Source organism: Nomascus leucogenys, chromosome 16 (assembly GCF_006542625.1).
Source record: "Nomascus leucogenys isolate Asia chromosome 16, Asia_NLE_v1, whole genome shotgun sequence".
Lineage (NCBI taxonomy): Eukaryota > Metazoa > Chordata > Mammalia > Primates > Hylobatidae > Nomascus > Nomascus leucogenys.
Genome location: NC_044396.1, coordinates 56,023,885 through 56,050,366, shown reverse-complemented (window position 1 = coordinate 56,050,366; position 26,482 = coordinate 56,023,885). Strand labels below are relative to the sequence as shown.

The 26,482-nt window shown below is 32.1% G+C and overlaps 1 protein-coding gene across 49 annotated transcripts in view; it reads right to left on the bottom strand.

Annotated features, from left to right (window-relative positions):
* Positions 1-26,482, bottom strand: part of RIMS2 (regulating synaptic membrane exocytosis 2) — a 776,667-nt gene that overhangs the window by 333,147 nt on the left and 417,038 nt on the right. For 19 of the 49 annotated variants that reach the window (XM_030795318.1, XM_030795356.1, XM_030795338.1 and 16 more), the window contains 6 exons: positions 20,703-20,770; positions 18,727-18,846; positions 15,005-15,104; positions 14,064-14,187; positions 12,115-12,161; positions 8,819-8,931 (listed from right to left, as the gene is read on the bottom strand). In XM_030795318.1, coding sequence (XP_030651178.1) covers positions 8,819-8,931; positions 12,115-12,161; positions 14,064-14,187; positions 15,005-15,104; positions 18,727-18,846; positions 20,703-20,770 — 572 coding nt within the window. Of the gene's footprint in view, positions 1-2,724; positions 2,773-8,818; positions 8,932-12,114; positions 12,162-14,063; positions 14,188-15,004; positions 15,105-18,726; positions 18,847-20,373; positions 20,583-20,702; positions 20,771-26,482 lie in introns of all 49 variants that reach the window. The other 30 variants (XM_030795330.1, XM_030795305.1, XM_030795309.1 and 27 more) reach the window with 3 other exon arrangements.

The following is a 26,482-nucleotide window of genomic DNA, read 5'->3' as shown; positions in this document are numbered from 1 at the left end:
ATTCACTTGATTGAAGAGTTATCACCTCCCACACACATACCTCGCACCTGCACACCTAGCTGTCTGATTCTACTATGTCAGGATCTATGATAATTATGGCTTTGATCCATAACTTGGCCCAGAACTCAGCACATATCTAACCACTATGTTGAAACTGAAATGGACAGAAATTTGGAACTTGAGAATAACACTTAAAAATCACTACTGGTTATACATGAAACACTGGCAGTTCAGTTCCAATTCCAACATAGCTTTGTCGAGTCCCTCACTTCATATCCTAGAGAATGAGACACTGAGCAACTTTTTGAGTCAGAAAAGGTAAACTGACAGCCCAAAAAAGTATATAAAATTATTTCTATCTTTTTTTTGCCAAATGGAATCAGCTCTTTTATAGGAATAAGAGTAAGAAATATCCAAATTGTTTAAATTATAGTTACCAATTTTTATGTTTTTACATTTAATGCAGAATAATCTTGCTATTGTACAACAAGAAATTTTTCTAATGTAACTGCTAGGTACAAAAATAGATCCTAGACAAGTATTTCTCAAATTGTGGTTAATAAACTTTCCGTGTCAGTATTATCTCACTTATTTATTAAAAAGTTACAAATTTCTGGGGCCCACTTCTCACCTACTGAATCAGAATGAGGCCCTGGAAGTTGGATTTTAACAAGTCCTCTGGTGATCCTCAAGTGCATTAAAATTTGAGAACCACTGCCTTAGATTAAGAGATTAACAACTTGAAGAAAAAGGGCTCCAAAATATGAAAGGAAAACAGTTCAAATATTTGCTTGTCTAATAATATTAGAACATAGATACAGATAAGAAAAATGGTCAAAAAGGAGACTATTCTTCTGGCAAAAGACATAAGTGAAAAACAAAGAAAGAAAGAAATGCAGGAGTGTTGTATATGAGATCAAAGAGGTGTTATAGATAGTATCATGGTTCTAAATGTGTGACAAAAACCCAACTGATTTCTATGGTATTCTCTATTTTCACCAGTTTTAAAGAGTTTATGGCTTCATTTTTTTCTAAGACATTAAAAAGCTTTCTCTGAGGGTCATGACGTGAATATTAAGCACCTCAAAGGAAAAAAAAAGATTCTGCAATTTATTTTCAATAAATGTTACATTTAAGAAACAAATAATAATTATTATGAGACTAAGCTAAAAATTATTAGAGCAAATTGTTGATTTCTATGAGAACCTTTTGGGGGGTTAAACTAAGTACTTGTTGCCATCTCCACCAGCAATATTTTTTCTCCTTTAAAATCATTAAAACTAGCATTTGAGATATATATTTCAAAAGTCTGATAGAGAGTATTCTTTTCAGATTTCCTTATGTCATGGAAAACCAAAATATTATCAGTTACTAATATTATCAATTTCTCATACAGAGTAAACATACGGTTTTCATATTTTTGGTATAATATTTTAGAGTTTACTAAAGTATAAATTACAAATATGCAAATATTAAAATAATTTAAATAGCAAATAGGCACATTTTAACTTTACTAATTATTTGACAAAAATTACACCTTTTAATAGACTGCCTTAAACTGAGTATTTGAATATAGCCCTAATTTTTATTTATATTATAGGACTTGCATTGAAGTTTTTAATAGATATCCAGTTCACATAATCAAAACAGATTTTATTAGGTACATCACTTTATAACATTCTTAATTTCTTATCTGTGCTTTTTAAATAAGTGTTTAAAATATAGCTGTTGATTCCCCCAAATATAACAAACATATCTTCACAATTCTGGTCCTGACATAGTTCCTGTTCAGCCCCAATTTCATTAATAAAAATATTAGTATAATTTAAATTGTTTTAAAATATTTCTCATTCCAGCTTTAGCATGTAACTATTTTTAATTTTCCTAAGTAGGACCTAAGCAGCATAGGTAAATATTTTATATTGTATAATATTAACAAGAATAATTTAATTTTTAAAATTTAAACAAAATAAGTATTACTCAGAAGCAACAAATTTTTTAAAAACAACATGCAGCAAAGCAAAGAGAGCATAATACTACTTAAAAAAAACTATATTGCCATTACTTTACCATATAAGGGTTTCCTAATGAAAAGAGGCAAACAACTTGTACCCAAGTATTACATAAAATTAAATAAAACAATGGCAAAATATTAACAAAATAAATCCAATTTATTTTATTTGGATTATAATTTTGTTCTTTCAAACTAAAATACTTTCCAAAAACTGAACCTTATATATAATATGCATAAAATTCATATTTTAAATAAGGTACAAATTTATTTGCCAATCTCCTCAAGGAGTTATTACTTGGAAAATGCAAGAGAATACAGACATTAAGTGACATAATGAGTGATTTAAAGAGACAGCAACCTTAGTGTAATAAAGGAAAATATCAACAGTATAAAATTAGCTATTTCTGTAAATGTCATATATATGTAGAATCTACATTAAATCTACATTAAATGCCATTTTGAAATCTATAAGGTTTAGTATTTAGTTTATCATATAAAATCACTAACAAAGATTGTCTCTTTAAATTTTTATTCAATATTCTAATCCCCATGCAAAATTTTACAAGCTGGCTAATAAAATGACTTGATAGTCAATAATATGGTTTGGAGCAACATACCAAAAAAAGTTTTCCTACTAACGCATTTTCCAAAAACATACAAATAAGGGTTAAACACAACTTTAGTTTCTATCAGGCAGACAAGGCCTTTACCTGAACCCTAGGAACAAAAGGCGTTGTTCTTCTACTAAGGCTTTGGCTCTGGTAAGCAAAATTAAAGAAAAAAGCAATAAAACAAAACCAAAAAGGACAACACGCTGGAACTAAAAGACCAAAAGTAAAAACAAACACATACAACTATCCCTTAAATACAATTTTTCCATGACAATATTTATCAAAATTAAGTACTTCAGTGTGATGAATAAATTAATTTTGTCCAATGCCAAAAAACATTAAAAACTATACAAAATATTAGAATTTGTATAATCCAATTTTTCAAATGTAGTTTACATAACAAGAATTAAGACTGGATATAAAATAATATATTCGGGCTCATGTACTTTGAAAGAATGATTATAAGCATAACTCAAGAATCAATAAATTTCATATTTTATCCTTAAACATACTACATAAAAAATAGAATAGTGCAAAAAGAAGTTAGTTGAAAATGTATTACAGAGTTATTAGTGAAAAGCCATCTGTGGAAGTAATTGTGTGACTTCTCCAAAGTATGTCTACCCAAAGTCCAAAAACTATTAGCCAAGTTGGCTTTAGAATTTCTTAAAAGAATAAACACATTAAAATAAAAGTGTGCAGAAATACATTGGACTAATTAGTTGATTCATACTTGGTGAATCCATATCAGGTTCTAGTATTGAAACACCATCATCAGACATTTATTATGTACCACTCAAGATAACACTGCTTATTGCTAATCACACCTATTAATGACAATATCTTATTTCTTTTTGCTTACACAGTTCGTTATACTTTTCCAAGCCTTTATTGACAGTTTATTGTAAGTTTATTGCCTCATGGTATTTCCAACAACTATATGAGGTAGTTGCTTCTACTCACAATTTGTAGATGAGGAAACACAGAAAAGGGCTAGTCACACTTGCCCATACTCAAACAAAAAGCAAGATAGTGTAAACACAGAAAATAGAACCCAGTTCTAATTAAATAACTAAATCAAATTCTCAGAATCAAATCAAATTCCTTTTCTCTTACTGACTTTTGTTTTCAGGTTGAAACAGTTTCCAAAAGACACCACAATAATCAGAATGTTGTGCCTTTATTAGGCATTCCAACAGTTAAATCAGAACATAATCAGGTTTGGGAATGGATTTCAAGGCATTAAATTCTGCTTCTATCACCAAGATTCCATCTCATTCCTCACATTTCTTATGGATGTCTCTCTTGTCTACTTCAAAATCATAAATAGTTAAAGGTTTCTCTCTTTCCACTGCTAACTGGAAACAGATAATGAGTACTAGGAGTACTTTTGCTCAATTCAGTTGGCATTGAACAGACACGTTTATTTAAGACATAAATCTAAAACCCAAAGGAAAGCAGACTTAAAAGCAGACTGTCATTCAATCATGAGTCATCTTTCTCTCTCTCTCAATCTCTCTCTCTCTCTCTCTCTGTCTCTTTCAAAACCAAGGCAGTTTCAAATCTAAGCTGTCTTCCTTTTTATGTGGAAATATTCCCAAAGGAAGAAAGAAATATTCAGATGTGGAGTGTGTTACTGATGTCTGTCGGCATAACCACAGGCTATTATAATGCTTTAGCAAATGACAGAGGGGATATATGAAATTCATAGAGAAATTTGGCATGTTGAAGAAAGGGACTAAACAAGGTACTTTAGAAATACATTTTATTTCCCCTGTCCTCCTATCTGTTTTGTTTTTCGACCAAAAATATTAAGGTTACAGAATATTTTTACAAGTAAATATTATGTCATAAAATAAAAGATTCACTTTAAAAGAAATAATACTTTCAAATCAATTAATCCTTTAAAGCAAACATTTTTCCATGTTCTAAAATGAACTCATACATGCATCTCACAGACTTCTGAAATCAACCTTCTGAAACCTATGGCAATTTACACCTAATCTTCACCCATGAGTTTATATTTTAAATATGGCTATAAAAATATATTTTTGTGTTGACAATATTTTTTAAATTAAGGTAAAATTCACAAAACATACAACTGACTATTTTAAAGTATACAATTCAGTGGCAATTACTGTGTTCAGAATTCTGTGGAATCACCACCTCCTTCCAGTTTCAAAATATTTTCATCATCCCAGAACACTCTGAACTCTACGTAATCACTCCGTATTTTTCCATCTTGCTGTCCATTAGTAACCACTGCTTTCTGTCTCTATGGATATTTCAGATAGGGATGGCAAACTACTATGTGTCTCACTGTAATTTGTATTTACTATTAATTCATTTATTGTAAGCATGAGAAACCTGATGATCTCTATAACAATTCAGGCTTCATACAAATGAAGAATTTGATTTGTACCCCACAATTCATTTTGCATTTTTTATGTCACTTTCCACTATTAATTGCACTACTATCTTTAGAACATTCCTTTCATACAATACTTTCAGAATAACAAGTTATGACAATGAAATGTAAAAGATAAAAGCTCAAAAAAACCTGTCATTTATAGAAAGTTTTTAAAAGGCTATGGAGTTTCTAGGGAGATAGAAAGGACACATACCTCTCCTTAAATTATGTATTCCTTTTAAATGGGCATATAAAATGGTATTTTAATATTTATTTAAAATGGAGTCAAAAGATATTTTTAAAAGTAACTTGGAAAAACACTGCAACAGTAAATCAACCACAGATCATGAAGTGAATGAAATAAAATATGATTATCCATAGTATCAGTTGTGTAATATGTTCCCACAGAAAGAGAATTCTGAGCCTTTTCTCACTTTGAAAATAATTGAAAGCTATATTTTCTTTTAATGCCCTATTATAAAACTAGCCAAAGACTATAAACTAATTAAAACTATTAAGAACTACAAAAGTAATCCACTGAAGGAAAAAACTGCTAAATTCTGGAAGAACACATATTAAAAATGGAGTCCTAATAAGGGAGTACTGTCAGTGAAAATTCTAACATACAGCCTATGTGGCATAAACCTGAACTCATGCTGATTTTCTTCACCAAATACATTAATGGCATTCTTACTGTTATGCTCTAGAATAATAAGCAGCAGGACAATTCAAGCATGGAGAGAAAATAATTGCATACATTTAAAAAAATCAACAGCCTTGAGCATGAAAATGTAAACAACAAATTTACATTACTTTTTTTTTATAATCACCTCCTTTGAGAATGATATTATATGTATATATTTTCTATTTGAGACATGAACTGACAGATTATTAGGAAGGTCAGCTCACATACTATAAAAATTATCATTGTTCTCAGGCATTAGCAGTATCATAATTTTGTAAGTGAAGTATGGGCCCAAGTAACACTAACCAAAAGCAAAAATGTCCAAAGGTAGAAAAGAAGGAAAAAGGAATTGTAATGTTGGTTTATGACTTCCTAGTTTTCCTTAGGGTTGATATATGTAGATACATTTTTCCAACCTCTACATCATTAGAGCAAACCAAAATTGTCTCCAGGCTGATAGAAACAGGATTAAATATAAAGGGAACTATTATATACAAGATAGCATCTTAGTTACGTTTTCCTGGATGTAAAAATATAAGAATAAAATTTATAAATTACATGAAAGTAAAAATTGCATTCGCAGTGACTAGCACTACACCTGATGTGGGGGTCAAAACTTAACATATATTTCTTAAGTAGATGATTGGAGTTTAATTAGGTAAAATCATTTCTGAAGGAAAAATTTGAAAATAGGTTTCAATAATCCTAAAATTTTCCTTTGCCTTTTATATTGTAATTTTATTTCTGGAAAGTTATCATGACAATTGAATTTTGTCCTAACAAAAATATTCAAGATTCATATTCAAGGATTTCCACGGTATCATTGTTCATAAAAATATAAGTTAGAAACAAGCAAGATACCCTATAATAGTGATTTAGGTTACAATGAAGTATTAAAATGGCCATTAAAACAATTTTAAGAGGAATTTTTAAAGACAGGAAAAAGTCCACGATATTACTAAGAGAAAAATCAGGATTCAAAAGAGTACTTTTTTTTAGTTTTGTTTAAAAATTTATATGTAGTGAATGGTTATATTTCAGTGTCAGGATTATAGGTGATTTTATGTCTTATTAACTTTCTGTACTTTCCAGATTTCCCACAATAAATATGCAGTATATTTATAACCAAAATTTTTTATATATGTGGGTGGAGTATGGGTATATGTGTGAACAATTTCAAAACACATACAGCTAAAAGTTTTACTACTAATATCATAGTGGAAAATATTCCTTCCAAGTCATAAGAAAAGGAGAAAATAGTACACATTTTAAATTACAAAATCACTTATAAATCTAAAGACTATAACTTTACATCGTTATACATAAATTTAGAATTGAAACTTTTAAGTTTATATTTCCCCCAAATATTTAACAGATGTACCTTTTACCATATTAATTTTGAACCATGAAGAAAAATAGTTGAATTTGAAATTTGTCTAAATCCCTGAACTATGCTTCTCATCCTCTCCTCCTAGTCCAATCTGTAATAAGACCTTGGGATTCAAATGAGACAACAAAGCGACACTTACTTATTACAGAAATCTAACTTCCACTCCTTCTTTACCAACTCAAGCAAACTATACATACACACAGACACAGACAGACAGACAGACACACACACACACACAGTTTTATTTATGGACTGGGATCATCCAGCCCCAAAAACATTATTTAAGGATGCACTATTGAAATGGATCCATAATAAGAAACAACATTTATTAGCATTTTACAGTATAGTAGAAGAAAATACACATTTGTAACTATAAATGACAACATATGGGCTGTCGATATATGTAAGAATAAGTAGAAAGATGCTACTTATTTTGTAGACTTGAAAAAAGACCACTGGCCTCAAATGAAAAAGTTCACTCTGTTTATGAAATAGAAAGGAAAAAAGATAATAAGGGAAGAAATTTATTATAGTGGAACATTTACAATCTCCTAATAGCATCACATATTCCTTACATAACTTTTCTGTTATTGTCACCTTTATGGTCAAAATCATTCTAAAAAAGACATGTCTAATGATTTTTTTAATAACTTCAAATGAACTTTTTTCCTTTTTGCATATACTTCCTGTAACTCCTTTTAATTAATGAAAATACTTCAGAAAAATCAAATACTACCCTTTCCTCCCCACCCCCCCAAAAAAAAACCAAAGGAGAAATTTCATAGCTAATTTAACAAAAAGCTATCTTTTTTGGGCTTAAAATATCAGCCTCAAATAATTTAGTTTTTCACTGTAACTTTTTTTTTAATCCAAAATTCAAGGTCTGAATTTTGACAACCTAAATAGCTTTTTAATACTCATGAAATTTCAAGTTTAGTAATCACCAACAATACTGGTAATATTAACCTGTATTTTTCTAATATATAATAATAAATTTATTATTTCACTATTTTAAAATGGTTTAATAAGGGAATGACAACAGAACAAATGAATAAAAAGTAAACACTTAACATTTGTAAAGTTCCTCTGATATCAACACAATATAAAATGCATAAATGAACATTTAAGTTTTATTTTAAAATGTTCAAATCAGGGATCACTTAATGTGCAAAGTTATCTGAAGTATTTAGCAATCCATTATATATTTCTCTATTTCATTTTGTCTATTGACACATCTCAAGTATCATTATATTTCACAGCAATATTCAACTCCAATGATTACTATGAACTGACACCAAATATCCCTAAAGTTGAAAAGCAGTGAAGAATACATACTTTTATCTGAAATACCATCTTTATATAGTGCAACATTTTTATTTCTCTTAAAAATCTATGACAATTTATAGTCATCTTAAGGTATAGAGCAAAAATTATGAACTTGAATTTTGTTATAATTACTAACATAAAAAAGAGTTTAGGTACCTTTACAAAATCTAACTTTTATTAAATTCCAGAAAATCTAACTCTTAATAAATGAAGCAGTATGATAAATAATCAAAATTGGATTTCAAAAATTAAAAGAATGAGAAAGTGGGAGGTTAAAAGCACAATTATGTTCTAGGAATAATTTGGTTTGTAAAAAACGAGCATTGTATTTTAAAAACACTTTGATATTCCAAAAAGAAGAGTAAATGTAATGACTACATACTGAAAGTTGTCCTGATAAGAACTGTGGAACATCCCTCAACATTCCAGGACTCATGGGAGAGGTAACAGAAATAGAAGGACGATCCATTTTTTGAGATTCAAAGGAGCTAGAACCTGAAACGATAATTGCACATAACGAATAATAACAATGGCTCTTCACAAGTATTTAGTAAGTTTTGCCATATATCTTTTAAATTATTTATTTTTTTGATGTCCATAAAATGTCATTATATAGACCATTTTCTTAGACACAACGTTCCAAATATTCTTAAAGGGTTTTTTTGGAAGCAAAAGTGCACTATAGGGATTCTCTTAAGACCAACAGTGAACCATTTTCTGTGCCAATTATAGTAGAGACAGGCCTCTACCTCAGGACTTAGTTACTATCTGTTAAGTGTACTATATTCATATCTTACGATGACATATTAAGAAAAATTTAAAAGTAGAAACAAGGAGTAATCAAAACATAAATCATTAAAGCAACTGCAAGACAGACTACATTTGCAAATATTAAGAAAATAAGTCCAAAATTACTAAATTTTTAAAACGATGTCTGGCAGAATATAACAAATTAAACTGGCAGAAAGAAGTGAGGGGCATAAAAAAAGGAATAAAATGTTAAATATTTATTGTCACTATTTTGATTCTTGGGGACAAGAACATTCCCTGTATGTCTGTCGTGTTCTCTTGACAGAACATTGCTGATATTCATTGGGATTCAGAACACTGGGGAAGACCTGTTTTTTTTGTTGTTGTTGTTGTTGTTTTGTTTTGTTTTTTGTTTTTTGTTTTTTTGAGACGGAGTCTCATTCTGTCACCCAGGCTGGAGTGCGGTGGCGTGACCTTGGCTCACTGCAAGCTCTGCCTCCTGGGTTCACGCCATTCTCCTGCCTCAGCCTCCCAAGTAGCTGGGACTACAGGCGCCCGCCACCGTGCCCAGCTAATTTTTTGTATTTTTTTTTTTTAGTAGAAACAGGGTTTCACCGTGTTCGCCAGGATGGTCTCGATCTCCTGACCTCGTGATCTGCCCGCCTCGGCCTCCCAAAGTGCTGGGATTACAGGCGTGAGCCGCCACGCTCAGCCAGGAAGACCTATATTTAAAGGAATGGATGTATAAAAACTTAATTGGGAACACAGTGAACCTACAACACCTCTGAGACATCCAATGGGAGATGTAAAGCAGGTATGTGGAAGTACAGATGGGACCAAATGTCAGAGTAGAGACTAGTGTCGGAAATTAACCTGTAGAGTGGTATGCCTAATTGGAAATGAGGGGAAACTGCAAGCCTTGGGATTAGAAGTAATGGTGACACCTTTTACATTACTAGCAAGTAGAAAGAATGAAACCTTTCTACTAAGAAATAAGCTGGGTTTTTTGTCGTTGTTGTCGTCATTGTTGTTGTTTTTTACAATAAAGGTTGTTAAGCTTCAGGTAGCAGGAAGACAGAATGTATTCTTTGAACATCCAGGCATGTAAGGACAATGATAGCTCCTTTTGATAATGTAAACTTAGAAGTCATACAGCTGGCAATTACAACCATAAGAAGAAAAGAATTTATTGAGGAACCAGGAATAAAGAGGGTTAAGGACAGGGGCCTGGAAAAAATCAATGTTTAAAGAATAAAAGATTGGATCTAATCTGACAAAGGACCCCTGTCTCCTCAGAAACGATTTTGGAATTATAGCCTAGGGTCTTTTTAAATAGCTAAAATAAGATAAAGGTTTCCTTGCTGCTCATACAATATCTGAGAGATGTAATAAAGGTGGATAAAAATTTTAACCTACCCCATAGGATTGTTGTAAAAATTAAATGTGATGGCATAGGTACAACATCAAGCACAGTTACAAGTACTAAATAAAATGGGAGCAATAAGGATAATGATAATATCATTTTATAATAATTATAATTTTATTATTTATGTTACAGTTTTATGTGATCATGATATTATTTTGGATAAAATCATTTAGCACGTAGTCAAAGATACTAAATCGAATAAGTCATGGGACTATATTGTAAAGTATAGAGCTATGGCATTCAAAGGATTACTCTGATAAAGACTTTAAAGAAACTTGTAATTGTAAATATGAAAGTAAAAAACATCTATTTTAATAGTACATTCTCAATTATTGTGGTATATAGAGAATCTGACCACTTCTCACCATCCTCATTGCTACCACCACGGTTTAAGTCACCACTATCTTGCCACTAGATTAGCCTTCTCACTAGTCTCTTTGCTTTTACCCTCGACTCTATTTAATCTATTTGCAATCTAGTAGCCAGATTTTAACAGTAAGTGTCCATTCGAAACCATCCTAGATAGCTCCCAATTTTCCTGAAAGTAAAAGTCAAAGTCCTTACAGTGGGTTATATAGCCTATGCAATTTGCCCATTATTCCTCTATCCTCATTCATACCATTCTTCCTCTTGCTCACTCCATTCAGCTACACTGGCCTCGTTGAATTTCCTTAAATGCACCTTAGGCTTTCTTGCCATTGCATCCACCTATCCTGTACCTGGAAAGATTTCCCCCCACGCAGCCACTCCAAATGTTTTCTTCAATCCTTCCTTCTCAGTGTGGTCTATCCTGATCAACATATTTCAAACTGCAATCCTTTTTTTCCTCTCTCCCAGTATCCCTTACTGTACTCTCAATCAATAAAGTAACTTAGTTCATTGGAAAAAATTAATTTAACATTTGAAATAGCACTCAAAATAATTTTTAAAATTATAGATAAATTTGACATTAAACTTCTGTATTTATTGTTCCACTACTGCTCTGATGTTAAATCAGAATTGTTATCCCACTTTCCAAAAATATAAATTAGAATAAATGTAATTATTCACTAGTTTATTCCAAGCATTTCCCCCCACTTAATGAAGATGAGGTTACAAATAGTAAATTTTAAAACTAGGGGAAGTTTTGGGGGTGAATTTTTGGGAGTAGTGAATATATTCATGCTTTTTTATTGGGATGACGGTTTCACAGGTATATATGTATTTCAAAACTTACCTAAATGTGTACTTTAAGTATGTGCAGTTTATTATAGTATACCTTAATAATGCTATCTAAAAATCTGTAATAAGACGTGTTTTAAAAAAACTTAAAATATTCTACATTTTTGTATTTTTTCCCACAGTGACATGAAATAATACTAAATTTTCCATCTTTATATGCTTACAGACTTGATAACAAGGTTATCATATTTCTTACTTCACATTACTAGCTAAATACTTCATCTGACCTCTGATGAATGCAATTATAAATAACATTTTCTTCTAGAATAAATAAAACTTACTGGACTCCAGCTGTGCATGTGTGCTATCAGGTATTCTCGGTATATCTCTGAAATGATAATAAAAATAAAAAAGAAAGAAAGAAACTGTTTCAACAATTAATGCAACTCATATTTTTTATCATTATCAGCCTATTAATAGGAGAGTGTAAAATGAAGAAAACTGTGTATAATAGTGGCATTATATAAATAAGAAACAAGCCTTAGTACTTATTGCTAATAAAAGTATTCTGGGCTAACTCCAACTATTTAAAAGGAATTAAAATTCACATGCATCCATAGCATACTTTTAAAAAACAGACTTTATTTTCTATGTGCCTCACTACACAATTACCCATTATAAAAAATTTTTATTCAACAAGATAAGTTTTACAGATACATTTTTATTCTATTCTGCTCTTCGGTTTTACCTGCTGTTTGAAATCAGTAACATTAAAGTGCAAATAAAATATCACCAAAATAAAAAGTAAGATATTCATATTGTGATTGAAACTCATTTTATTTTATTTATTTTTATTTTTTTAAGATGGAGTCTCACTCTGTCACCAGACTGGAGTGCAGTGTTGCCATCTCAGCTCACTGCAACCTCCACTTTCTGGGTTCAAGCAATTCTCCTGCCTCAGCCTAATTTCTGTATTTTTAGCAGAGACGAGGTTTCACCATGTTGGCCAGGCTGGTTTTGAACTCCTGACTTCAAGCGATCTATCCACCTTGCCCTCCCAAAGTGCTGGGATTACAGGTGTGAGCCACCGGAAACTTTTAAAATGTAGTAACATCATTGAGAAAACGGCAAACATGTTTCTTATGGGGAATCTTAATATTACCTTGGAACTATATTTACACCAAAAATAAGTGTATCTTTTTATTTGAGATTTGACACAAAGGGTAAATATTAATGGTTACATTCATTCAGTAAATTACATAAAGGACTATAAATTCTTTAAAATATTAAACAAAAATATGACTTGAAGATCCTTTAATACCAAGAAATATATTTGATCAATACACTAATCTTATGCACTGCAGTTTTACCATAATACAAAACTATGAAAAGACAAAATAAAAATGAATACAATTTCAAGTGCCAGATTTAATATTTTAAAAGGTACATTTCAATAAAACTAAGCTACCACCCTAAGTTGTTTTCTTCAGCATTTTTAAAAAAGAGATAAAAATAATAACAGGCCCATCATTTCCTAAATGAATTAAAACTGGACATTACCAGTCTAACACAAAGGATTTCTGTAGGCTTCACCCTAGAATGCTCTTACCCCAAACCTGCATGTAATAATTCACCAACAGTAATATTTTTCTGTTGCTTTTACTCTGATATAGGCATATATTTTACCTTGGCATATAATGTAATTCAGTTGCCTCCTTAACATTTATTGCCAATGTTTGGAAATCATCAATTTTAATTTATAGGCATTATATTTAATGTATAGGCATTATAAAACAGAGGTATAAATTACAAAGCCAAAGAGTACTTTGGTGTTTGCTTATTTTTGGTCTGTTTGTCCACCTTGTTAAAAAAGATTACATGTTTTTCCATAAACTATTACCTCCATCTAGGAATTGTATGTCCTTTCCCCTTTCTTTCCTATGCTGAAATCTCTATTTTGAAAAATTTAAAATTTGTAGACTATAGATGATTTATAGTATCATTCCCCTAGTAAATCCTATAACCACCTTCTAAAGTGTTACAATAAAATGAATAAACACCTAAATATTTCTTCTTCTTTTGTAATTAACTGTATATTCTACCATCTATATGATCAGATAAAGAGATATCATTATTTTTGGTGTGGTGCTTTTGGTAAGGAAAGAGAAAAAGTTATTGTCTGCAAAATAATTTATTTCCATAAAGCAATCAGAAATTATTAAATGGCACATTACAAATTGTTTAACAGTATTCAACTTCACACACATATAAAATACTGAAACCAACTTACCCAATAGGCCTTGAAACTACAAGTTCTACTTGTGGTTCAGGTTTGGATTCTAGAATGATGTTGTATACTTCCTCAAATGTGGCTCCTTGCAATAGCCTTCCATTCCATTCTAATACTTCATCACCTATAGTGTGTGTCAGTAATAATAATCTTATAAAGAAAATTTGATCTGACAAATTACACTTAAGAGCATCTTAAACTTCAATAAACTCCAGAGGATAAAATAACCATTATACAATACAAAACATACTGAGAACAACAGTTCCAGTGACACAAAATTTGATGACCATGGTGATTAGTATATTTCACAGAAAAGGACAATGATCAGAGGAAAAAATTACATAAACATTATCTCTATGGGATTTCTTAATAGAAATTCAAATTCTAAGCAACTATCAAAATCATTTGCCTCCTTAAAGATTTTATGACTCTATACTCCAGGTTTCTCAATATATGTGCAACTGAGCACCTTGCTTTTTTGTAAAGGGTTTCCACTATCTAAATTCTCTCGTAAAAACCTTAATAATTAGCATATTATCAAATCCTCTTTACGGTACTCAAGGATTTCTCCAACAGTATCCATTAACAAAGAGATAAGGGGTGACACACGGTAGGAAATATGCCTTTATCCATAAAGTTTGTTCTAAACTATGTTGGGATTTTCTCAAAAGAAAAAAGTCTTAAGGGAAACAAAATAGGTTAATATTAGATACAGATTAGAATACCAATCAGAAAAAAATAAGATAAAGTCAAATAAAAATGATTTTTATCTACTATGACTCAAGAAATAATAGTTTTGACTTTCCATTAATGAATAGAGATTTATATCTAAGTTAAATGAGCTCTTTGTTATTGTCAGATCACTTCTAAATAAATGAAAATAACTCATAACTACTAAAGTTGAATGGTTTAAATGTAAATAATCAAAGGTAAAACCCTACCTGGTCTAAGATGTCCTACAGTATCAGCTAAACTTCCTTTTTTTACTTTAGTAATAAATGCACAAAGCCGACCTGATTCAGTCATCTTTCCTCCTACAACCTGTTTAAAAGAGGAAAGTATTAACATGGGAATATTGTTAAAATGAGCATAGTTGAAGATTCAGGTAAAAAAATACCTAGAACAATTTGCAACACCTAAAAATGCTAATTCAATGTACAGAAAATGATTTCTTAAATAATTTATTGTCTCTATTAGGTGAGCACATGCCGTCAGAGCTAGGTCTTTCTCACATATTCCAACTGTTTTGCCATTTAATCTATAATTTGCTGAAATGTTGCATAACTTAGAAACAACATAACAATTGGTAATTTTTGTCCTTATTCAGAAATTCTTGCTTTTGTCATTTCCAAAAACATTTTACAGTATCATTAATTATATAAACATTTCTAGTTATAGATGTAAATGCTTTAATATAAAATTTTTGTTTCTTTTACTATAATTAGGATATGCCACCAAATTTTCATTGGTAATCTTTTAGAAACATTGATAATGTGCTTAATGATGATGGATCTTTCTTGAAAAAAATTACAAAATTTACTTAATCGCACCAGAAGTACTATAAACTTCAGACCATCTGAATCCCAATTTTTCATTTTTATGTTTCTATTAAAATATAACTTTTAGAAAATGAATAAAAATGTTAGGAATAATGCTGTGGAGTCATATGTATACCTGCTGTGGAGTCATATGTATACTTGTGTATCTTACAAAATTAATGCTTTGATTCTAATCAACTGCCATTCAGTCAATATCTCAATTTGATGGCAAGTGAAGCAAATAATAACAACTCACTGACTGAAATGAATTGGTTTTTCTCTTCTAAATAGTGAAAGTTATTTGAATTTAAAAATCATGGGGTGTATCTTATTCCATACATTTTTCTCCATAATTACAGTGAATTACACATGGCTTCAATTCAGTTAATAAACTAATTAGTCCTATTAGTTGTATATTAAATGTATAGCTCTTATAGACTTATATCCTTAAGTAAATATTTAAAAACTTTCTTGGCTTAACAAGCATTAATAATAATTAATTATACTGGCTATAATGAATATTGATATCTTAAAACTTGCCAGGCACTTTACTAAATGTATGTTGATTTATTTAATCATATTACAACAATTCAATTATCCTCATTGAATAGGTAAGAAATCTAAAGCTAAGAGAAGTTTATTTGTCCAGTTTCATGTAACTAGTAACTCCTGTATTTGGAATTGAAGCCAAGACTTCCTAACCTTTATTCTAACACTATAATAGGCATATTTGGATTAAAAAAATTGTTTTTAAGACAAAGGGTCTCACTATTTTGCTCAGGCTGGACTTGAAACCCTGGGCTCAAGCAATCCTCTTGCCTTACTTAGCCTTCCAAGTAGCTGGGACTATAGGCACATCTCACTGTCCCTGGAAATGGTCAAATCTGAATTTAAATCCCACCATCGTCACCATCTTGTGACCACAGGGAAGTTAAACACCTTTCTAAGCCTATTTCTCATCTATTGTGAGTGTTCTAGGATAACAGATATAAAATGCTCAGGTGAGTGCAAGCACATGGATGCCATGCAATAAATGTTAGTAGTCTGATACAGTTTGGATGTTTGTCCCTGCACAAATCTCATGTTGAATTGTAATCCCCAATGCTGGATGTAGAACCTGAGGAGAGGTGTTTGGATCATGGGGCAGATCCCTTATGGCTTGGTGCTGTCTTTGTGATGGTGAGTTCTTGCAAGATCTGGTCATTTAAACCTATGTGGCACCTTGCTTCCCACTCCCACTCTCTCTTGCTCCTGCTTTTGCCATGTGACATGCATACTCTCCCTTCACCTTTGACCATAATTGTAAGCTTCCTGAGGCCTCCCCAGAAGCCAAGCAGATGTTGGCACTATGCTTCCTTTAAAGCCTGCAAAACTATGAGCTGATTAAACTTCTTTTCTTTATAAATTACCCAGTCTCAGGTATTTCTTTACAGCAATGCAAGAAAGACCTTCCTGTGTCCATGTGTTCTCATTGTTCAATTCCCACCTGTGAGTGAGAACATGTGGTGTTTGGTTTTTTGTCCTTGCAATAGTTTACTGAGAATGATGATTTCCAGTTTCATCCACGTCCCTACAAAGGACATGAACTCATCATTTTTTATGGCTGCATAGTATTCCATGGTGTATATGTGCCACATTTTCTTAACCCAGTGCAGCACACCAACATGGCCCATGTATACATATGTAACAAACCTGGCACATTGTGCATATGTATCCTAAAACTTAAAGTATAATAATAATAAAATAAAATAAAATAAAAGAAAGACCTAATACATAGCCCAATTCCACCTACATCCAAAGTTTCCTAATACCTCTTATATTCTACAGGACAATTTTTATAGGAATGGCTTAGCTCTAAAACATTTACTTTTTTTAGAGAGAGACAGAGTCTCACTCTGTTGCCCAGGCTGGAATGCAGTGGTGTGATCATAGCCCACTGTAACCTCAAACTCCTGGCAATCCTCCTGCCTCAGCCTCCTCAGTAGCTAGGACTCCAGGCATGTGCTGCTATGTCCAGCTAATTTAAAATTTTTGGGGCTGAGCACAGTGGCTCACGCCTGTAATCCCAGCATGCTGGGAGGTCAAGGTGGGCGGATCACAAGGTCAAGAGATCAAGATCATCCTGGCCAACATGGTGAAACCCCATCTCTACTAAAAATACAAAAAAAAAAAAAAAATAGCTGGGCATGGTGGTGCGCACCTATAGTCACAGCTACTCAGGAGGCTGAGGCAGGAGAATCTCTTGAATACAGGAGGTAAAGGTTGCAGTGACCCGAGATCATGCCACTGCACTACAGCCTGGGACACAGAGCGAGACTCCATCTCAAAAAAAAAACAAAAAAAAAAGTTTGGTAGAGACAGGACTTCACTATGTTGTCTAGGTCGGTCTCAAACTCCTGGTCTAAAGCAATTTTCCCACCTGGGCCTTCCAAAGTGTTGTGATTACAGACATGAACCATGAAATCCAGCATATTCTTTATTCATTTCAGGTTTTAACTGGTCATACTAGATGCACAAAAACCAAACAAAGCTCTATTTAATGTATTTACCAAATAATTTTCTGGTATTTTACTGTAAAACATAAATGAATATTTGTATTTAATCTCCCAGCATAATTATTTTTGTTTTTAGAATTCAAACAGTACTCTGTCTTAAGTGCACATATGCACATACGCACACACACATTTTACAGCATTTATACAAAATTATATATATACATATGTAATATACATATATACACATATTACATTTCCCAAGTTTTCATTTTGAGTAATTTAAAAAACTATCACTTTAATAAAATATAAACATAGATTTAGACTTAAAGAATAAACTGTTTAGTTAAAATACGTTTGGCGACTGCATTTCAGATTCAAGTAGATCTTAATGAGGTTACTTTTAATGTCTTCCAAATTTATATATACACAAGTATCACTGTGGAATTATGGCAACTTCTTAAATAATAGTGGGAAAATGAAATGTTTCAGATAATGAGTGCGAATCTTCACAAATTATTGAAAATAGAAAAATACACTACTAAACTGGTACAGGTTGAAAGAGTTATCCTTTGCTTTTCTGGTAAATCTGTAAGAGTATAGAGCCAAAATCTCATACATTTTATTACGTACCTTCAAGCCAAGCATTGCTCCTGAATCTCGAGGTACACTTCCATCTTTTAGACGCTTATTTAATAAAATGCGACCAATTAAACGATCTCCATCTTTAGATGGTTGCCAGGTTACAGGGTGCTGACATTTTGCATCAACAAACAAAATAAATAAATACAAAATAAATAAATGATTTTATTTATCATTTTATAACAAATGATCTCTGATTGTACGACCTCTCTAAACTTCAGAATTCCAGTGTTATGATTACACAAACCAGCTTTCATTTCAAAGCACTGATCATAAGGGTGTACTATATTATGCTTATAACCTCAATATAATCTCAAAGTTTTTTTCAAAATCCAATTACTTCCAATTCTTACAGTTCTCTAACACAATACTGGTTATATAGCTCTACAAAATCTGAGAAATTTTGAAAATGCATGCAACTCTAATTATCTACATGCTGAAAAATAAAAATTCACAGGCAGAAAAGATGCATTGAAATTCTATGCAAGTGAATTCATTTAAAAATGAAAATTTCCTCTTCAAACACTTTTGGAAGATTTTGAAAGCCTGTATTACAGTAAAAATTAAAAAGTCATATCATATTAAAACATTACATTTGAGCCTATGATGAGGGCTTTTTTTGAATAGGTTTCTAGATTAAAATAATAAAGTGTACACAAGCCTCAATAAATTCCCAATTGAATCTGCATGGGAGAAACAGGCTTCATCTACAGGTGAGAACAGATTACAGTTCTCATTTCTCAGAGGTTCTTTCATGATTCTTTCAGGTCTTTGATCTATTTAGTAAATTACCTTTACTAGATAATTCAATGATATCCATTGTTAAATAACCTTGAAAATATTAGTAGTTTCTTTCTTTCTCAGGGCTGAACCAAGGCCTCTGTAAATAATGAAACTATTCTGTTATGAATGATATGCTAAGTAAGGAAAGTAAACGATTTGTGTAATCATAGTTTCACAGTTATCAAAAAGTAACAGGCATATCTTCATGCAAAATTTAGCAGGCAAAACACAAGTTCCAGTCAATTACATCTATATGGTAAAATGATTTCAAAAGTCCCACTATCCTAAGAGCAAAAATAATAAATATCAAAGCAGATGGCAAGGGCTCTAATACTAATTAATACTACATTAAAATGCTATGACAATAAAACAAAAGACCAAAATGACAGTGAAAGGGAAAAAAGAAAAACAACTTTTTCTGTGCAAACAGACCCAATTATCTCCCTTTTGCCTGGGATTCAAACTATTAATAATTTAATTTTCATCCCAAGGAAAATATATGCAAACAATCAAATAAGCCAATCCAAAACTTATTTATTATTTGTAGTTTTTAATAACATTACAAAGTTCTCTCATGCAACAAAAGACAAAACATTCCTTTGTTCCTAAGTTTTATTTTCATATACTTATTTTTTGGTATGCCGTCAAACAATAAAAACAGCAAAGCAAGCAAGAGGTTTTTTTTGGTTTGTTGTTTGTTTAGTTTGGTTTTGTTTTTCTTTTCTGCACCTTAAGAAATGCTACAGTGACCCTTGAGATGCCCTGTCCTTTTATTATGTTCTGTTTTAATGAGTGACAGAGAGCAAACGAAGACCAAATGAGCAGGTTAAAAGGCAGGCTCCACAATCTCAGTACCTTATCACTATGGCTATGCTCCTCGTTAAGGGTTGTGCTACTACACGTATCTACCCCAGAGTCCTTAATCTGAGGTTCAGACCATTCCAAATCCTCTTCCAAAGAGTGGCCACCAAAGTACATCATTTTCTTTTGTCTCTCAGACCTGGTGTTAGAGTCCGACAAAACTGCCTGCTCACTAGTTTTTCTTTTTCCCTTTTGACTGTCCCCTACAGGTATGGGATAAAAAAAAAAAAGAAGATACAAAAAAGAAACATGCAAAGGTGTAAATAAAAAAGGAAAAGTGAAATGATAACGAAAATTAAATAGTAAGGCTCCACATGTCTCACCAAAGACATTGGGGATGCCTCACTGCTATGCCAAGACGTATGATCCAACCAGTTGTAATCCATGTCTCCTGTGAGAGTCAGACAAAAGAGTGCAGTAAAGGAGATGGTGAAAAAAGGGACAGACAGAGACATTATAAACATTTTAAACTGTGTGATCCTGTGTGATCTCAAGAACTTTGTAGCACTCACTATATATATATAGTGAGTGCTATATATATATATATATATGCAAAAAGAAAGCTAATATTCAAAATGAGTGAAATTTATAGAATGTATAATATAAGGTTTATATCTCTAGACAGACCCTACAGAACAAAAATCCTGCAAAACGAGAAAAAGCTAATAATAAACAGAAATAGAAACAAAAAAATGTATATGCTGAAAAAGACTATTAGCTATGACTGTTATTCATGCTTTTTTTTTTTTTTTTTTACTCCTATGCTGGTCTAAAGACATGAGTTTGTTCTCCAAAGATTAAGGGACATTTAAAAAGTTTACATTGGTTTGCAATAGCCAGTACTTTAAAAAGCCAAATAATTAAATGTCATTTCTTAAATGCAGTATGATATTCTTCATCATGCTAAACTCTCGTAAGAAATTTGTGTGGTTAAAAAAATTGTTTTCACAAAAGATTAATTTGTATGAAAATTATAAAACAGGTTCATTCAATATCTATTAGTAAAAATAAACTTTACTTAAACATCATGAATCACTTAATATTCTGAAATAATTTTTCAACATTTTTCAGAAATCACATTCTTATAAAAAGTAAATTACAAAAAATTTTGTCAGACAATTTATGTAATTGGCAACTAAGAATGTATATCCACCATTTCCCAAACTTACATGCTTCTTATTTGCTCAGTATTTCAAAATATAAACTATTTTTTATCTTAAATATTTTAGTCTATATATGCACATATATCTTTTAAAATTCTATTTATAATTTTATTTTTCTAAAAATACTTACTGAACACCTTCCATTTGGTATGTATTGTGCTAAGCTCTACTTGAAAGGGTAAAACAATGAAATATGCTTACAACAGAGTAGGGATAGAGAAACAGAACAAATCATCAGTGTCATATAGAAAAATACAAGACACTATGAAAGAATACAATAAGATGTAATTTAGACTTTGGGGTCAGCAAACACCCCTCAAGTAATAATGTTTAAGATGAGAACTGAAAGATTTGACATGGTGCTATAAAAGAACTGAAGGAACACCATGGTTTCTGAACCAAAAAGAATGAAGAATATAGTATTAAGTGAAAGTGGTAAGGCAGCACAGAACAACTTAGGTAGGTCTTTCTATTTCATATTAAAGCTTTTAAATTTCAAACACTGAAGGATTTTAAGTGAAATGGTGACATAATCTGATTAACATTTTAAAATGATGAATATAAGTACTATATAGAGACTAGGTTGTATGACACCAATAGTTAAAAGACATTTACAATAACCCTTGGGAAAGGTAATTATGGCTTGAATAAAGATAATAGCAATAGACATGGTAAGAAAAGAGGGACTGAGAGATGTTTTTGAAGTAGAAATAATAATGTTAAGAAAGACCAAAGAGTCAAGGTTAACTCCCCGGTTTCTGGCATTAATAAGCTGAATGGAAGAAAAAATTTATGAGATGGAGAAGACTGGAGGAAGAGCACTTCTTCTTAGGGAAGGGAAAGAGGGAATTACTCTATTTCATAAAATATATGATGCTATTGACTATAGGATTCATAACTTTCAGGGTATAAAAATGATTAAAATGTACATCTTAGAATTTATTAAATATGGTGGTTGATTTTTGATATATTATTTGAACCTAGTGGACATATAAGAAGGAATCTGGTCAGGGTGTAATAAAACTTAAAGTTTTGGCCAGGCATGGTGGCTCACACCTGTAATCGCAGAACTTTGGGAGGCTGAGGCAGACGGATCACAAGGTCAAGAGATGGAGATCATCCTGGCCAACATGGTGAAGCCCCATCTCTACTAAAAATACAAAAAATTAGCTGGGCATGGTGGTGCATGCCTGTAGTCCAAGCTATTTGGGAGGCTGAGGCAGGAGGATTTCTTGAACCCCGGAAGCAGAGGTTGCAGTGAGCTGAGATCGCACCACTGCACTCCAGCCTGGAGACAGAGCGAGACTGTCAAAAAACAAAACAAAGGCCGGGTGTGGTGGCTCACACCTGTAATCCCAGCACTTTGGGAGGCCGAGGTGGGTGGATCACGAGGTCAGGAGATCGAGACCATCCTGGCTAACACGGTGAAACCCCATCTCTACTAAAAAAATACAAAAAATTAGCCGGGCGTGGTGGCGGGCGCCTGTAGTCCCAGCTACTCAGGAGGCTGAGGCAGGAGAATAGCGTGAACCCAGGAGGCGGAGCTTGCAGTGAGCTGGGATTGCATCACTGCACTCCAGCCTGGGCAACAGAGTGACTCCATCTCAAAAAAAAATAAAATAAAATAAAATAAAAACAAAACAAAAAACTCAAAGTTTTGATGTGGAGACATAAATTGGCAATAATTAACATATAGACAGGAGTAAGTGAGATCATTTAGGAATAGAGGGTAAAATAAAGTATGAAGAGAACCCAAACTGAATTCTAACATTTAGGGTTTGATTTGAGAAAAAAAAAAAAAAAAGAGAGAGAGAAAAGATTCCGAAACAGCATGCAGAGAAAAAAAGGGAGGAAGGAGGGAGATAGAGGGAGGTCTACAAATCAAATAGAGTTTCCTAAAACGAAGAAGAAATCGACTATACTGAATGATTTTTACATATCAAATAAGATAAGGAGGTGAAAAATATGCATTGGATTTGGCAATCATGAAGATTAGAAAAGATGTCAGGAAGAACAATTGGATAGAATGATGAAAATTAAAATCACGTTGAAGAAACCGAAGAACCAAGGGAAGTGAAAAAGTAGAAAAAGTTGTGTGTAAATGAATGGTTCTCAAATTGCAGGCCTCAAAATAGCATCATCAGCAACACCTGGGAACACATTAGAAATGTAAATTCTTGGGTGCCACCCTAGACTTAATGCATCAGAAACTGTTGGTGGGCCTAGCAGTCTATATTTTAACAAGCCTTCCAGATGATTATGGTCAGATGTTTGAGAATTACTGGAGGCAATTCTTTTAAGAAACTCATTTATGAAAGAGAATAGGCTTTATTATCTAACACACACAATATGCAATTTGTAGAAAGAATCCCATTTTTTAATCTGTGGGCTAGAGAAGGGCTTCCCAACGTTTTTCATGGCACAAATAATTACAATATTGGTAAAACACACTGGAGTATATGGTGATAACCAGTACATGGGATACTTACGCCCATGCCTGGATGGCTACCCAAAAAGCTAAGTGTATCTGTGTCTCAGAAAACCTGTAGCCCTTTCAAAATACAGTATTGTCCCACAACAAAGCATTGACAAATCTGTGCATTCGAGAAAAAACAGTATGAAGCCTGAAGCCTGTAAATACAAATTCTTAACTGGTTTATGTGACAGTAAGAAAATTCAGCTCAAAATTTCTCTTCTCCCTCTGTGCTTGCAACCTACCAAAAAGGCAGAAATGTAATTCTTTTTCTCTGAAAATAAAAAAAAACATAAGTTGTTTAACCATTTGAAACTAAAGCAAAAACAACTGATTGACAAAAAAAACTGTCATATAGGCTGGGCACAGTGGCTCATGCCTGTAATCCCAGCACTCTGTGAGGCAGAGACAGGTGGATCACCTGAGGTCAGGAGTTTGAGACCAGCCTGGCCAACATGATGAAACTCTGTCTCTAATAAAAATACAAAAACTAGCTGGGCATGGTGGCATGTAGCTCCCAGTCCCAGCTACTTGGGAGGCTGAGGCAAGAGAATCATTTGAACCCAGAAGGCGGAGGTTGCAGTAAGCTGAGACAGTGCCATTGCACTCCAGCCTTGGCAACAACAGAACGAGACTTCATCTCCAAAAACAAAAACAAAACAAAACAAAAAACTGTCATGTATAAGTACTAACTAAACACTTGTTGAATAAGTAAAATTAGTGTCCCTGTAAGAATAAGATAATTAATGGTAATTCATATAGAAAAAAGTCCTAAAAACTATTAAGACTATTATTATAGACCTAATAATACTTTCCACTGGATATTCTTATTTTTTGCAGCTTAATAGTACAGAACTAAGATAATAAAATATCTTTCTACAGTAACAGTACAAAAATGTATTATTGGGCTTTCCAGTTCTACAACAAGAACTAGAAAGCACATAAAGAACCAAATGGAAATTTTAGAACTGAAAAATAACTGAAATACAAAAAGCAAATTGATGGGTTCAACCACAGAATGGAGAGGACAGAGGAATGACTCAGTGAACTTGAAGATGGAACAATAAAATTGACCCAATCTGAAAAACAGACAGAAAACAGACTAAAGAAAAAAAAAAAGAAAAGAAAATGAACGGAGCCTCAAGAGCCTAAGAAACTATAGCAAAAAGTCTAACACTCATATCATTGTAAGTCCAGGAGAAAAGAAAGTGAATGGGTTTAAAAAAAAAAGTATTCAAAGAAATAAAGACTGAAAATTTCCCAAATTTGGCCAAAGATATAAGCCTACAGATTGAAGAAACTATGTAAAACCCTAAACAAACAATACCCAAAGATATCTGTTACAAGATACACCATAATCAAACTAAAACTAAAAACGAAATATCTTAAAATCCCCAAGAAAAAAGCAACACCTTACCTAAAGGGGAAAAACAATTCAAATGATAGCAGACCTCTCATCAGAAACCTTAGAGGCCAGAAGGAAGTGGCACAATATTTTTCATTTGCTAAAATAAGAGAAATGTCAACCTGAATCCTAAATATGATGAAATTATCTCTCAGAAATAAATGAGAACTACATTCTCAGGCAAAAGAAAACAAAGAGAATCTGTCACCAGCAGATCTACCCTAAAAAAATAACTAAAGATAGTTCTTGAAACAAAAGAGAAATAAAAAAAGAAGGAATCTGAAAGTATCAAGAAGGAATAAAGCAGATACTAAGCAAAAATATGGGTTTTCTTCTCCTCTTGAGTTTTCTAAATTATGTTTTTGATATTTAAAGTGCAGAACATACGTTGTCTGATGTGGTTTTCAGCATATATACAGAAAATATTTAAGACAAGTCCATTATGAGATAAGGGAGAAAATAAAAGAATTTAAATGACTTAAGGTTTCTACATTCCAGTCTAGTTAAATGTCAGCACCAATACAATGTGATGAGTTGTGTACATGTAATATATTACCTAAAGCAACCACACAAAAAAACCTACAAAAAGAAATACACTTAAACACTCTAGGTCAATCAAAACACAATTCGCAAAATGTTTAAAAAAAAATGTTCAAATAACCCGTAGGAAGGCAAGGAAAAGAAAACAACAAAATGAACAACAGAAGGAACAAACAGAAAACAAAAAAGAAAACGACAAACTATAAATGAGCTGTAGACCAATATTGCTCATGATTATAAACACAGAAATCCTTAACAAAATATTAGCAAAGAGAATTCAGTGATATGTAAAAAGAATTACACACTATGACCAAATGAGGTTTATTCCTGGAATGCAAGACCGGTCGAATATTTGAAAATCAATGTGATCCACATATTAAAAAGTTAAAGGAAAAAAATTACATGATCTTATCCATTGAGTGCTGATGTAGAAAACGCATTCATGATTTTTAAAATCTCTAAAAATATAATCGAGGGGAACTGGCTCAAACTAACATAGAACAACAATAAAAATCCAACAGC